Source organism: Podarcis vaucheri (genome assembly GCF_965113315.1).
Source record: "Podarcis vaucheri genome assembly, chromosome: 14".
Taxonomy (NCBI): domain Eukaryota; kingdom Metazoa; phylum Chordata; class Lepidosauria; order Squamata; family Lacertidae; genus Podarcis; species Podarcis vaucheri.
In genome coordinates, this window is record NC_138752.1 from 7,065,662 (window position 1) to 7,078,889 (window position 13,228).

A 13,228-nucleotide genomic window follows, 5' to 3' on the forward strand; every position below is an offset into this window, starting at 1 on the left:
ATTGTTTCTTGGGCAGTGCAGCATCTGAAGTTTATATAAAGTCTTGTACTATACTTTTGTGCTTTCTATAAGGAAAGAAGAAAAACAACCACCCTCTCTACCTTTTCATCTAGTGCACAGATTCTTCTCTCTCTCTCTCTCTCCCCAACCCCCGGTGTTTTGTTGTCTGTTGTACCTGCTGAAATGACAGTAGTTGGATATTGCAGTAGCATTTCAGTTGATTTTTTATTGAAAGTGCTCAAAATTTGTTTTTTTTTAATGTTTTCAGAAACAATAAAACATTTTATATTAATCCGGACTTGAGGAGCAATTTATTACATGGACACGGGTGTTAAGAAATGCTGCAGAGGAGGGTGTGTCTCTCTGCAGTGTGTGTGGGAAAGGGTGTATGCAAGACCTGTACAAGCCCCATGGAAACAAGCATTAAATGTGATAAACAAGAATGGTTCACATTGACAGGTTCCTTTGGAGCACTCAAACTGCCTTGCTTATGATTCACAACGTATGAAGCTGCTTTAGACTCGGTCAGACCACTGATTGAGCTAGCTCAGTGTTGTCTACACCTGATGGGCAGTAGCTTTCCAAGGTTTTGGATGGAAGTCTCTCCCAACCCCACCTAGAGATGCCAGGGATTGATCTTGAGACCTTCTGCATGCAAATTACGGTATATGCTCAGCTACTGAGCTGTGGCAATTCCAAAAATATGGTTATTAATTGGGGGAGGGGTGTGGGCTGTCCAAAGACTGGAAAACTGACTAGAAAACCCACTTTACAAAGTCACATCTCAATATCTTCCTCAGCTGGTGAGACAAATAACGGGGACTGTCAAACATGATGGACCAAGCAGTGCCAGATTACCAAATAGGCACTGCCTATGGTCATAGATGTCAACGTTTTCCTTTTTTTAAGGGAAATTCCCTTATTCCAAACAGGATTCCTCGCAAGAAAAGGGAAAAGTTGACAGCTATACTTATGGGCCCCACTCCTTTTTGGAGCCCGACGACAACTGATCAAAATAATACAGATTTGATATTGAAAGAAAATTACAAAAATGTATTAGGAGATCATTTATGAGGCCCCACCCCACCCAGATTTCAGCTGCCTAGGGGCCTCCACGGGATTTAATCTGGCACTGGGACCAGGAAACCAAATTCTGCAGCCAACCAAGAAGCTCACTGAGGATCAGTCACTCTCAATCTAACACCTCACAGGCTTGAGATAACACTACTGTGGAGGCAGAGCCATATCTGCCACTTTGGAGGTACAAGGCTAGGATAGAAAAGTAAACACCCTTTGAAAGATTTATGTGGGAAACTACTATATTTTTCCATGTATAACACTAGGTTTCCCCCCTTAAAAATGTCAAAAATTAGGGGGTGTCTTATACACGGATAGTGCTGAGGGTGGACTGGCGATTGGCTGCCACGAGCAGTGGGTGCGTCTTATAGACGGGAAAATACAGTATATATTTCAGGAGGTTTTCACCCTCCACTTGGATGGAAAAAGCTCTCAAGATTGCCTTACACAAAACCAGTAGTAAGAGAGTTGTGGCCCTCAGGCTTGCAATCTAAAGCATCTTGAATCTTTTCCGACCTGGGAACCATTTTTCATAGGCACCCATATATTTGTATGGTGACAGACAGTGCTGCTGCTGTGACCCAGCTCGGAGCAGACCAGGACCCAGTAGAGGGTCTTGACCCACCAGTTGAAGACCAGTGAGACACCAGGAAAACGAAGGGAGGGGAGGGTGGCATAATGGTTAGTGTGTGGGACTATGACCTGGGAGACCAGAGTTTGAATCCCCACTCAGCCCTGAAGCTCACTGGGTGACCTTGGGCCAGTAAATGTAATAAATAAGTAAATAAATAAGTTGCATCTGTTCCTCAGGACCCACCCAGGATGGAAATGAAGCAGAGGAGAGCTGCAAGATAAGTCACTGCATTGTTGTTATTGTTGTTTAGTCGTTTAGTCGTGTCCGACTCTTCGTGACCCCCTGGACCAGAGCATGCCAGACACTCCTGTCTTCCACTGCCTCCCGCAGTCTGGTCAGACTCATGTTTGTAGCTTCAAGAACACTGTCCCACCATCTCGTCCTCTGTCGTCCCCTTCTCCTTGGGCCCTCAATCTTTCCCAACATCAGGGTCTTTTCCAGGGAGTCTTCTCATGAGGTGGCCAAAGTCTTGGAGCCTCAGCTTCAGGATCTGTCCTTCCAGTGAGCACTCAGGGCTGATTTCCTTCAGAATGGAGAGGTTTGATCTTCTTGCAGTCCATGGGACTCTCAAGAGTCTCCTCCAGCACCAGAATTCAAAAGCATCAGTTCTTCAGCGATCAGCCTTCTTTATGGTCCAGCTCTCACTTCCACACATCACTACTGGGAAAACCATAGCTTTTACTATACGGACCTTTGTTGGCAAGGTGATGTCTCTGCTTTTTAAGATGCTGTCTAGGTTTGTCATTGCTTTTCTCCCAAGGAGCAGGCGTCTTTTAATTTCGTGACTGCAGTGATCTATTTATTAAACTTACTAAGACAGCCTTGCTTCCCACCCCCCTAAAAAAAGCAACTCAACGACAGAAAAAAACACACACAATAAAACCAGCATAAAACAAACCATACAAAAATCCAAAAGCCCACTCAATCTTTTTTAAAAGGCCAGATTAAAGCTTCCCACCCACAAACAACCAGAAGCTCCAAGGCCATATCGTCAAGCTGAGCTACCCGTTCGGAAGCCGGGCAAAAAGAAGAGGCCGAGAACGCGATGAGACTGACTAGACCTTGCCGGCCACGCCCACTCCTCCTCCAGAGCTCGGCCTGGCTCCTCCCCACCCCGCCCTGAGAGGGGAAAAAGGCGGGACACGGGGATGGGTGGGGCGCCAAGCCCGTGAGGCGGGCGGGGTTGTTGTTGACACGAGCGGAGGCGAGGTGGGCGGGCGCCAGCTCGCCGTGCTCCAATCCGCTTGAGCTTCCCGCGGCGGCTGAGGGCGGCGCGGCGGTCTCATTGGCTGCGGGGCGAGCGGCCCGGCTTATCTGGGCGTGGCCAAGGGAGGAGGGAAAGCTGGGCTCGGCCGCCTGTCGCTCATCTTGCCAGTCCGTCAGTCAGGCGAAGACGCTGAGGGATTCCGGTGGCTTTGTGCTCCCGGGGCCATGGCCGCCGCCGCCGCCTCCTCCTCCTTCTCGCCGGGGAATGTGCTGGGGCTGCCGGAGGGCGAGGCTGCTGCCGCAGAGGTGAGCCTGCGCTGGGCCGGCCCGAGGGCTCCTTCTCCCTCCTGCCTCGAAGGGTGGCGGGGGCAGCGGCCCCTGCGCCTTCTTCGTCGGCGTCGCGCTGGTCCTGCTTGTCCGGCCCGGGGCGGCTCCCTCTCAGGTCCCCCACCGCCGCCTTTGCTCGGGCGCCCCCTGGTGGCGAGGACGGAGAGGCGGCAAATGGACCCATTTCACGGCTGGGGCAAAGGGAGGCCGGCCGAACCTTGGGCTGGGGGCGGCCGAAGGGGCGGAGGCAGGGAGCGGGTATTAGCCCCCAGGTTTCCTCCTCCCTTCCTGTTTTCCTCCTCCCTTCTCAACCCCTCTTCCTCTTCCCTTCATTCCCCTTTTGATATGGGGTGGCGTACTGGTTCAAGAGAGGATCTTTTCGGGGGGGGGGGCTGGGAAGGTTAATACAATGTTTCTTAAACTTGGGTCTCCAGCTCTTGTTGGACTACACCTCCCTTCATCCCTGACCACAATTGTCCTTAGCTAGCAGGACCAGTGGTCAGGAATGATGGGAGTTGTAGTCCAACAACAGCTGGAGACCCACGTTGTTTGTTTGTAGTGTGTGTCTTGCTTCACACCAAAGGAGAGGCTGTGGGGCAGTACTGGGGGGCAGTGTTTGTCCTCCATATCTGGTTGGGGAGACTTGGGCCAGAGAAAGGCCTCTTCTTTTGCATCCTGTCCTGTGTGGGCAGAGGCAGGGTGTGGGGCAAAGAGAAGTGCTGAGAGCATCTGCTCCCATGCAATGGGGCCTTCAGTCTCCTCCCCATCTGTCATCTGTCTGCAGCCACTGGCAATCTTTGAAAATCAATCATGGGAACTGTGAGCGGAGTTTCACTTTTCTTTTTTATTAAAGAGGTTTTAATAGGAGCCCTCTTCAGAAGTAAATCCAACTGCAGAATTTATCAGCGGTGAAAGGAAGGCATCCTGTCTATGCCCTGGAGACTTTATCAATTCCTATCTCTGAAAACTGAATTCCCCATCTCCCAGGTTTCATCGACCTGGCTTAAAAATGGAGAGTCCCCATCTCTGTTGCTTCCTCTTTTTTTCCTGCTTAACCTCCGTTGACATCTGAGATTAGGTTGTGCGGGTTTCCAGAACAAGTGATCAAGTGAAACTGCTAGCTAGGACAATCTCTGAGTGGTGGCAGCAGTCGCTCTTTCCCATCACAGGAAATGCCCAAGAATACATGCATAAAGTTTCAGCTTCAAAGCATACATGTCACTTGTACCTTTGAGTAGGTACACGTTAGGGCTGGTTTTCAGCATAGTGATATATCACCAGCGAAACACTGCAATATATAAATATATCAGGATGGAACTATGTAGAGCAGAGCTTTCCAAATTGTGTGTTGCAACACGTTAGTGTGTCGGCTACAGTGTGTAGGTGTGTTGTGCAAATGCTCCCCATGCTCTTCCCAGGGCTGGAAAGGGGTTAGTTTAACCTCTGGTTTGCTAGTAAAACTAAATTACTGTCACAAAATGATGTATGTCTAAAAAGTATGTCACCATCATGAAAAGTTTGGAAACCTCTGATGTAGAGACATGTGTGGTTTCTGTAGTGTTGTGGTTCTCATCTTCTCGCAATTGTGAGGCCTGCAGATGCAAGCCAGGAGAAACTGCCTTGGAGTGGGCCCACAATGCAGTGGGATGAGCACCTGTTTTTCATGCCATGGCACCTCTGGCATAAAAGATTTGGGGATATTTCGGAGAGCTGCTGCCCATTGGAAGAAGCAGTACTGTGATGGTGTGAGCTGGTCTAAGGTGGCTTCGTCTGTGACTTGCTTTTGTTTGAATATACATTTTGAAGTTAAGTAATATCCCTCTCAGTCCATAGAGGTTAGCTGCTTGTGGTTGTAGTGGCCCATATTTGGAATTGTTTGCCTTGAGGGCCACGTTCATCTGGAACTCCTCTGTGAAACCTATTGCATTATGGGTGTGAGTATGATAGCTTCAGCATTTCAGGTGAGTACGATAGCTTCAGGAACAAAGAAACGGTGTGTGTGTGTCTGTGTTAAAATTGCACTCTGACAAGTACTTCTAAGAATTCATGTTTGCCTAGGAAGGAAAATGTTAAGCCTGCAGCCCAGACATACTGCCTTCGAAAATAACCTTATTTAAATGAATGGACCTCAAAGCCCAGGGCTATTTGGAGGAAGGATGAGACTAGAGTGGATGAATCTGCCAATTCTGGTTTCTCAGTTTGTTCAATCTTAAATTCAGTTTGCTATGTTTCCACATCAGTTTGCAAACTTTAAAAAAGAAACCCCACAGGAAAATGTTATGCATTATTCCTAAATAAACACATTTTTGCACAGCCTTTGCCTACAATATTCATTTTTGCAGGCTGCTTTCCTAAACATTTGGTATGTAATTTTTACTCAAAGACACACTTTTGAGCACCAATTTTTCAGGTCTTTATTTGCAAAGCATGTTTTAGCTGAAGAGCTACAGTGCAAAATTGGAAGAAGTGTGACTTTTGAAGAATCCATTTTTGTTTGTATATATAAGTTTGGAAAGTACAGTGGTGCCTCGCAAGACAAAATTAATTCGTTCCGCGAGTTTTGTCGTCTTGCGATTTTTTTCGTCTTGCGAAGCACGGTGTTGGGAAAGTTTTGGAAAAGCTTCAAAAATCAGCAAAGTCTTTAAAAACCTCAAAAAAGGCTACCACACCGCGTTCTATGAGTTGCTTCTCGAAGTCAAGTCGCAACTGTATTAACGGTGTTAAGAAAAAGGAAACAAACTTGCAAGACGTTTTCGTCTTGCGAAGCAAGCCCATAGGGAAAATCGTCTTGCCAAGCAGCTCAAAAAACAAAGAACTCTTTCGTCTAGCGAGTTTTTTGTCTTGCGAGGCATTCGTCTTGCAAGGTACCACTGTACTAAGTAAGTAAAAATTCTCTTCCTATCTGCAGATGAAATACATAGGAAAAGATAAACAAGTTGTTCCACGCTGCACTGGAGCAGCATGGCTGGAGAAAACTGCCCCTTACTGTATTGATACATTGCCCAAAACCAGTTTAAAGTTCAGATTGCGATAACAATTTCAGAATTTTTGAGCTGGCAATGTATCGTGGATTCCGCTCACCCTTGTGGCTGCTTCAAGCACCATGCATTTTTTTCCTCGGGGTTGCCATTGTTTCAAGCATGGCCTCCTGCCTGATGCTCACCCACTCCCTCCTTCACTGCCAAGCCGTTGGCCTCAGGAGCCTGAAAAGGTGCTGGGGCCCGGCTGCCCCCAGCCATGCCTGTGCCTACCTGTTGTGTGCGCTCACCTGCCTGCTTGCCAGCACCTTCGCTTCCTTTTCCGGCCGAGCAATCGGGCTGCCTCCTTCCTCTTCACACTGGGTACTCGGAAGTGAAGGCTTGGCCACGTCCCGTGAGCCTCTTCTGGTGGGAGCAGCACTGGCTCCTCTCCCTCACCTTCAGGACTATGTGGTTGATTGGCAGTGGTGGTCACCAGAGATGGGAACTGCACTGCGGTGATAAAGAGGAATGGAGTAGCCTCTGGTGCCTTGCATGGAGGATGGCTCCCAGTAGTTGCGACCGTTGCTGTGAGCTGGGCAGGCTCTGGGGAGAGGCTGTGGCTCTTCATTGTGTGGTGGCATGTGGTATCCCGCCTGATGCGCTCTGCCCAAGGCAGCACCATCCACCTAGCCTTCCCATATAGCAGCAGAACCTGTGCATGGTGTCACTGTGTTTAGGGGTAGGCGATGTATCCTTCAAAACCGCTTTGTCCACATCCAGGAATCAATACTGGGCTGCTTCTTGCTCCAAACCTTATTTCATCTTTCCTCCCCATTTCAGACAATGTGATATATCAGTATATCATGATGTTTGGCTGGTGATATATCGCAATGTTGAAAAACTGATATCGACCGCTTTATTTATCTGTCTTGCAGACAGCTTTACATTTCAAGGTAAATCTCTTAAGCAGTCCACATATTTCAAAATAAATAACTATAAAAATACAATACAACTTTAACATTCAGCTAATAATACTCATCACTTCTACATTTTTAGTAACGTAATTAAGCAACAAAAACAATGTACATAAATAAAATCCCACAAAATCGAATTCTATACAAACTACCAATCAGCATCAAATACAACATACAGTATCTAGAACAGGCTTCCTCAACCTCGGCTCTCCAGATGTTTTGAGACTACAATTCCCATCATCCCTAACCACTGGTCCTGCTAGCTAGGGATCATGGGAGTTGTAGGCAAAAAATCTGGAGGGCCGAGGTTGAGGAAACCTGATCTAGAAAATATAATAAATAGTCCAAAAAGAAAAGCAAAACAAAACTTGCATATAATGATGTTGTCACCCCAATGGCTCAGCTATTCTCCTTAAACCCAACATATCACTCCACTAAATTCTCACTTCAATAAAACATATTAATAAGCAACCAATAATTATGTATAGAAAGATAAGTCTGCTGAATAAGAACAATCCAATAACAGGAGACCTCCCCCAACCCCGCTCAGTTTCAGTTTCATCTCTCATCTGATGCAGTACAAAATTTTCTCATCACCTCTCTGCTGGGAAGATTAACCTCTTCTCCACCAACAGACCTTCACCCAACGTTTTCAATGGGTTTGAAAATGGAGGAGTCCTAGAAGAAGAGTTTGGATTTGATATCCCGCCTTTCACTCCCCTTCAGGAGTCTCAAAGCGGCTAACATATTCCTTTCCCTTCCTACCCCACAACAAACACTCTGTGAGGTGAGTGGGGCTGAGAGACTTCAAAGAAGTATGACTGGCCCAAGGTCACCCAGCAGCTGCAGGTGGAGGAGCGGAGACGCGAACCCGGTTCCCCAGATTACGAGACTACCACTCTTAACCACTACACCACACTGGCTAGGCTGTTTTGTGGACATTTCTCTTTTTATGTGGTGCACTATATTTCTTTACCTTGTTTTACTAGGTTCCTAAGGTAGGAAGACAGCGCATCTTAGAGTCCTGTCCATACCTCCCCCCCCAGCCCCACTTGTTACCTAAAACTGCTAGTTCATATCCAGTTTCTGAAATGTGTAGTAGAGGCGAAATTGGATTTGTGGCTGCCGCCTGCTGGATAAGGGACTAAGCATAGCTTGAGGATTTCTATATTGTACTAACACACAGGGCTTGTTCACACTTCCATTCATCTCTTGCCTAGAAAGCAGGAGTCTGATTGGTTTTGTCTTTGCCCTCCCTGCTTTTCCCTAGAAAACCCATGCTTAAGCATTAAACTGGAGCAAACATCAATCTGGAGAAAACCCGGTTTGCATTTGCTTCAGTTCTGCAGTAAATAACAGGTTTTTATGGTGGGAAATGGTGGAGCAAGCAAAAGTGTGGAAGAGCCCTCAGTAGAGCAGCTCCTAAACTGAATCCCCAAACCCACAAGAAGACCTCCTTTCATTCTGCCCCATTTTCTCCTGTCTTGCAAAATGCTCTACAAGGGAACTTTATGCTGCTTCCTCAAAAAAGACTTACAATAAAACTTCCTCTCTGTGCTTTGCTTTGTAATAGCCTTTCCCATCCTTGTGTTTTCCAGATGTTTTGGACTTCAGTTCGCAGCAGCCCAATCCTGCATGCCTTATACATCCCTCCCCACACTATTTTGCTTATTGCGCATACACCGCAAAGCCTGCTCTTGCACATTCCATATGGTAGAAATCTTTAAATCTACTTTAAAAGCAGAGTGGGAGGGGTGCATCAGTTTTGGGAAGAATATCTTTGCTTATGCGTAGTATAGCACTGTGTCCAAGAATTCTGCGTATGAACCATGTATCCTGCACTTAGGGCTGATGCTGAGACTGTGATGATTTTATCAACAAAGCTTTTGGGATTTCCTGTGTGGAGAGCCTGAATCTTTCATCTGAGGGTGGGAGCCTGAAGTATGTTTTAAGTCCAGACGACTCTTCAGAAATTGTTTTTTAATTGCCAATAATCAGCTAAAGGTGCTGTACTCTCAGGATGCACATTCTTACCCAACATAAATGCAACATTTTGGTTTCCAACCCCAGCTGTTGTAATGACCAGTTTGAGGCATTGCTGGCACAGTGGCCAGTGCCAAGAGCAGGCATGCAGAGATTTTATCTCGCCTCTTTTTATATAAGCAGAACTTTTTGCGCTATGGCAGCATGTAAACTGCCTCAGCTTGTAAACCGCCTTGAGTATTGTAAGATAGAAAGACGGTATACAAATGGAAAATGATGATACTTTCACTTTTCCGGTTTTAATGTTCAGGCTGTGATACATTGCTCAGTTCCACAGAAACAGCATTATCAGAAATTGTGAGGAAGTGGCTACGTCGTGTAGAACTGGCACAGTGCCAGGGCAACACAGCACATCAAAGGTGGTGATAGTAAGAACTAAACTGGAACATTTCTGGCTTGAAAAGTTTCAGAATATTTGTTCTGGTTCACCAGAAGCGGCTTAGTCATGCTGGCCACATGACCCGGAAGCTGTCTGCGGACAAACGCCGGCTCCCTCGGCCAGTAAAGTGAGATGAGCGCTGTAATCCCAGAGTCGTCCGCGACTAGACCTAACAGTCAGGGGTACCTTTACCTTTTATGGGGTGCGGGTGGTGCTGTGGTCTAAATCACAGAGCCTAGGGCTTGCCGATCAGAAGGTCGGCGGTTCAAATCCCCGCGACGGGGTGAGCTCCCGTTATTTGGTCCCAGCTCCTGCCCACCTAGCAGTTTGAAAGCACATCAAGTGTAAGTAGATAAATAGGTACCGCTGGGGGGGGGGGGAAGTAAACGGCGTTTCCATGCTCTGGTTCGCCAAAAGCGGTTTAGTCATGCTGGCCACATGACCCGGAAGCTGTCTGCGGACAAATGCCAGCTCCCTCGGCCTATAGAGCAAGATGAGCTCCGCAACCCCAGAGTCATCCGCAACTGGACTTAACGGTCAGGGGTACCTTTACCTTTTATGAGCCACGCATAGATTGCTATGGGTGTGACTGTCCTGAAAGTTTTGATTGCACAAATGAACTTGAAAGTGGCAGAGTACAAATAATCCTCTTAATGTGATTGGGATGGACATACATGCTGCCGCATTCAAGTTGAAAGCATATTCTGTTATATCTCTGGTAAACCTGAGGGGAAGGAGCAAGTGGAAGGAATTCTGGAAAGTAAAATAACATATTTCTAAGTGTCTTGTGTTTTTCTTCTTGGCTTGGATATTCTACTTCACGATCAAATTACATAAGATCTCTAATAAGAGACAGTTCCTCTGAAGGCTGTTCAGGGTCATATGTAAAGTGTTGAATGGCGGGCTTGGTGCTTCATGTGTTCAGCTTAATAACTGAATCTTAGTGTGTTGAAGGGGGGAAAAATCTATTAATAGTAGCTTGTGTCCTTCCTGCTCCAGTGCCTTTTGACTCTGGATTTCTTGCATTTTGTATGCCAGCCAATGTAAGTTATCTCACATTTCTTGGGAGTTGTTGGAAAAAAACATCAAAAAATCATCTTAGTGCAAGTTGCCACATAACTGTGTATTCCTGTGCAAGCTATGCTCATCTTTAACCACAACCCATTGGAGACTAATTTTGGTTTGCTTGAGTGTCCTTGTAAAAAAACATTCTACCAGAAAAAAATCACTTTCATTTCAAAAGTCAATATCTTTAGTTAGCTAAACATCCCACTTGTATTCCAACTTCAACCAGTTTCAGCTGAGCAGTTAAATTAAGCACCCCCCAAAAAACCAAAACCAATCAATTTTCATTTGCTTTCTTTATTCTTCTTTGGAAGCACATCTGCATTCCTGGACCCACCTTAACCCATCTTCCTTTCAGTGGAACCCAACACACTGGGCCTGATTAAGAATGGGCAAGCCTTTAAATGATTCTTTGGTCTGTGGTTTCAACAGCCATCTGTTTCAGCTGAATTAGGCCCTAAAAGAGCGGCAACTAGGTTCCCACTAGATTTGCTGAAAGGAGGCATATGAGGATGTTGTGTAGCAGAGTGGTATTGACATCTAGCTCAGTAGAGTATGAGACTCAGGGTTGTGGGTTCGAGCCCCTGCATTGGACTAGATGACCATCGTGATCCCTTCCAATTCTACAATTCTATTATTATTTCTTGCTTTCCTGAAAAGGGATTGAGGCACTGGGAAACTGTGGAAGGGAAAAAAGGATCCATCCTTTATTCTTGGTGAGCTTTGTCCTGCTGTGCACCAAGGAACATAGGCTTGCAGACCAGGACCTTGTCTTCCATCTCCCCCCTCTTAACACCCTGTGTGTTCTTGCCTTTCTGAAGAAGACCATTTTGAGAGAGTTTTTGTGAGAGTGGTCATACACTGCTTAATTTCCATGCAGGTTATTGAAAAATTGCTAACAAATTGTTTATGTGTTGTTTTTTATCTTACTGGATTTCCATGGGAAATAAAAAATCTGGATTAAAGTTGGGGCGGGGAGAGATACAGGCTGGAATTACATGACAAAAACATTGTGTGAACGGTGAAAGAAATGAGCATGAGCGAGTCCTCGTCCCGTAATAAACACCTGTCTGGAAGCACCCCAAGTGTTAGTTGAGCAACCTGTGCAATAGGTTCCATTGTAAAAACAGCTTTCTTCAACCTGGGGTCCACCTGATGTTATGGATTCCAGCTCCCATCGGTCCCAGGCAGCACAGTTGGCGGGGTGGGGGTGGGGGTCCCGGCTAGGATGCCTTAATGTAATTGGGATCATGAACTCAAACAATAGCCTGGGGTGGACAAGCTCTAGATTTTGCTGTACTTCCCAGCAGGCAGCATGGCCCATGGTCAGGGATGATCGGAGTGGTAGTTCAGAAACATCTGGACGAGGGCCAGATGTTCCCCATCCCTGCAACAACACCTGTCTTCGGGGCAGGATAACTGAGTACTCCCTGGGAGACATTCTAGAAATGGGGACGTTTTTATGCTCTGTGAAGCTTTTCTTCCTTCCCCCATTTGTCTTTGGGGTTATGGTAGCGAGATGTGGCTGCGGGAACCCAGCCAGATGGGCGAAGCATTAATAATAATAATAATAATAATAATAATAATAATAATAATAATTAATTAATTATGTGGGGTGGGGAGCTTGAAGGCAATATTTACATTTCTTTGCTTTCTATTTCCTCAAGCCTTAGGTGCACAATTTGTACCCTAGAGGGAGCACTTTCCCATAATTTGGGAGATAACTACAGTAATCACCATCGCAAAGACGAAAGTAGATACTGTATAACTTAACCGTTCAGACCACTTCAAGTCTGTGTGCTGCTGATGGCAATTGGGAAAAGAGACTACCTGTGTTTTATTGACTGGGTATTGTTCTGCTTCATCTAAATGGTTACTACAAGTACTTTCCTGCCTGGTACATACTCATTTGTGCTGCAGGAAGACTGAAGCATCTTAATTGTGAAGTGGCTGTGGATATTGAAGGGCTGATGCAAAATCTACTTCTATACGTCATGTGCACCAGCCCTTGTGAATTAGGGAGCCTACATCTCACATCATCCCTGACTATTAATCCATGCTGGCTGGGACTGATGGAAGTTGGGGAGTCCAAAACCACCTGGAGGGCCACTGGTTGAGGAAGGATGGCAAGTAGGCATATTCAAGTGTTATGAGTGCAGATCAGAAGATGGTGAACAGCAGCAGCAGCCCAGGTTCCTTGCTGGCTGCTGAGCCCCTTCCACCCTGCCGCTTAAGGAGCAGAGAGCACTTGGAGGAGCCTGATGAGCAGCAGGGCAACTGTCTTCCCTGTCAGCACAGCCTGGACCTTTCATAAAGAAAGCAGGATGCTCTGGTATTGCCTTGTGTGGTTGAGAGGGCGTTGCTTTGGCTGCCTTGCCTGGCATCGGGAAAGAGAAGGAAGTATAGCTTTTTGCCAAGAGAAAACTTTGGCCTGCGATGCCACGCAGGTGCCTGGGGATGCCCCACATCTAACCAAGCCAAACAAAATGAAATTGAAATAAGTGAGCTTCTAAGAAAGATGGTTTGGGATTTGGAAAAGATGGGCTTGGTGCACACAAACCAG

The 13,228-nt window shown here is 46.4% G+C and overlaps 1 protein-coding gene across 1 annotated transcript in view; it reads left to right on the top strand.

The window, feature by feature from the left end:
- Positions 1-3,056: 3,056 nt before the first annotated feature.
- Positions 3,057-13,228, top strand: part of NEDD4 (NEDD4 E3 ubiquitin protein ligase) — a 47,620-nt gene continuing 37,448 nt past the window's right edge. Inside the window, exon 1 of the mRNA XM_082198316.1 lies at positions 3,057-3,223. Within this exon, the coding sequence (XP_082054442.1) occupies positions 3,143-3,223 (81 nt within the window). The 5' untranslated portion in view covers positions 3,057-3,142. The remainder of the gene's footprint in view (positions 3,224-13,228) is intronic.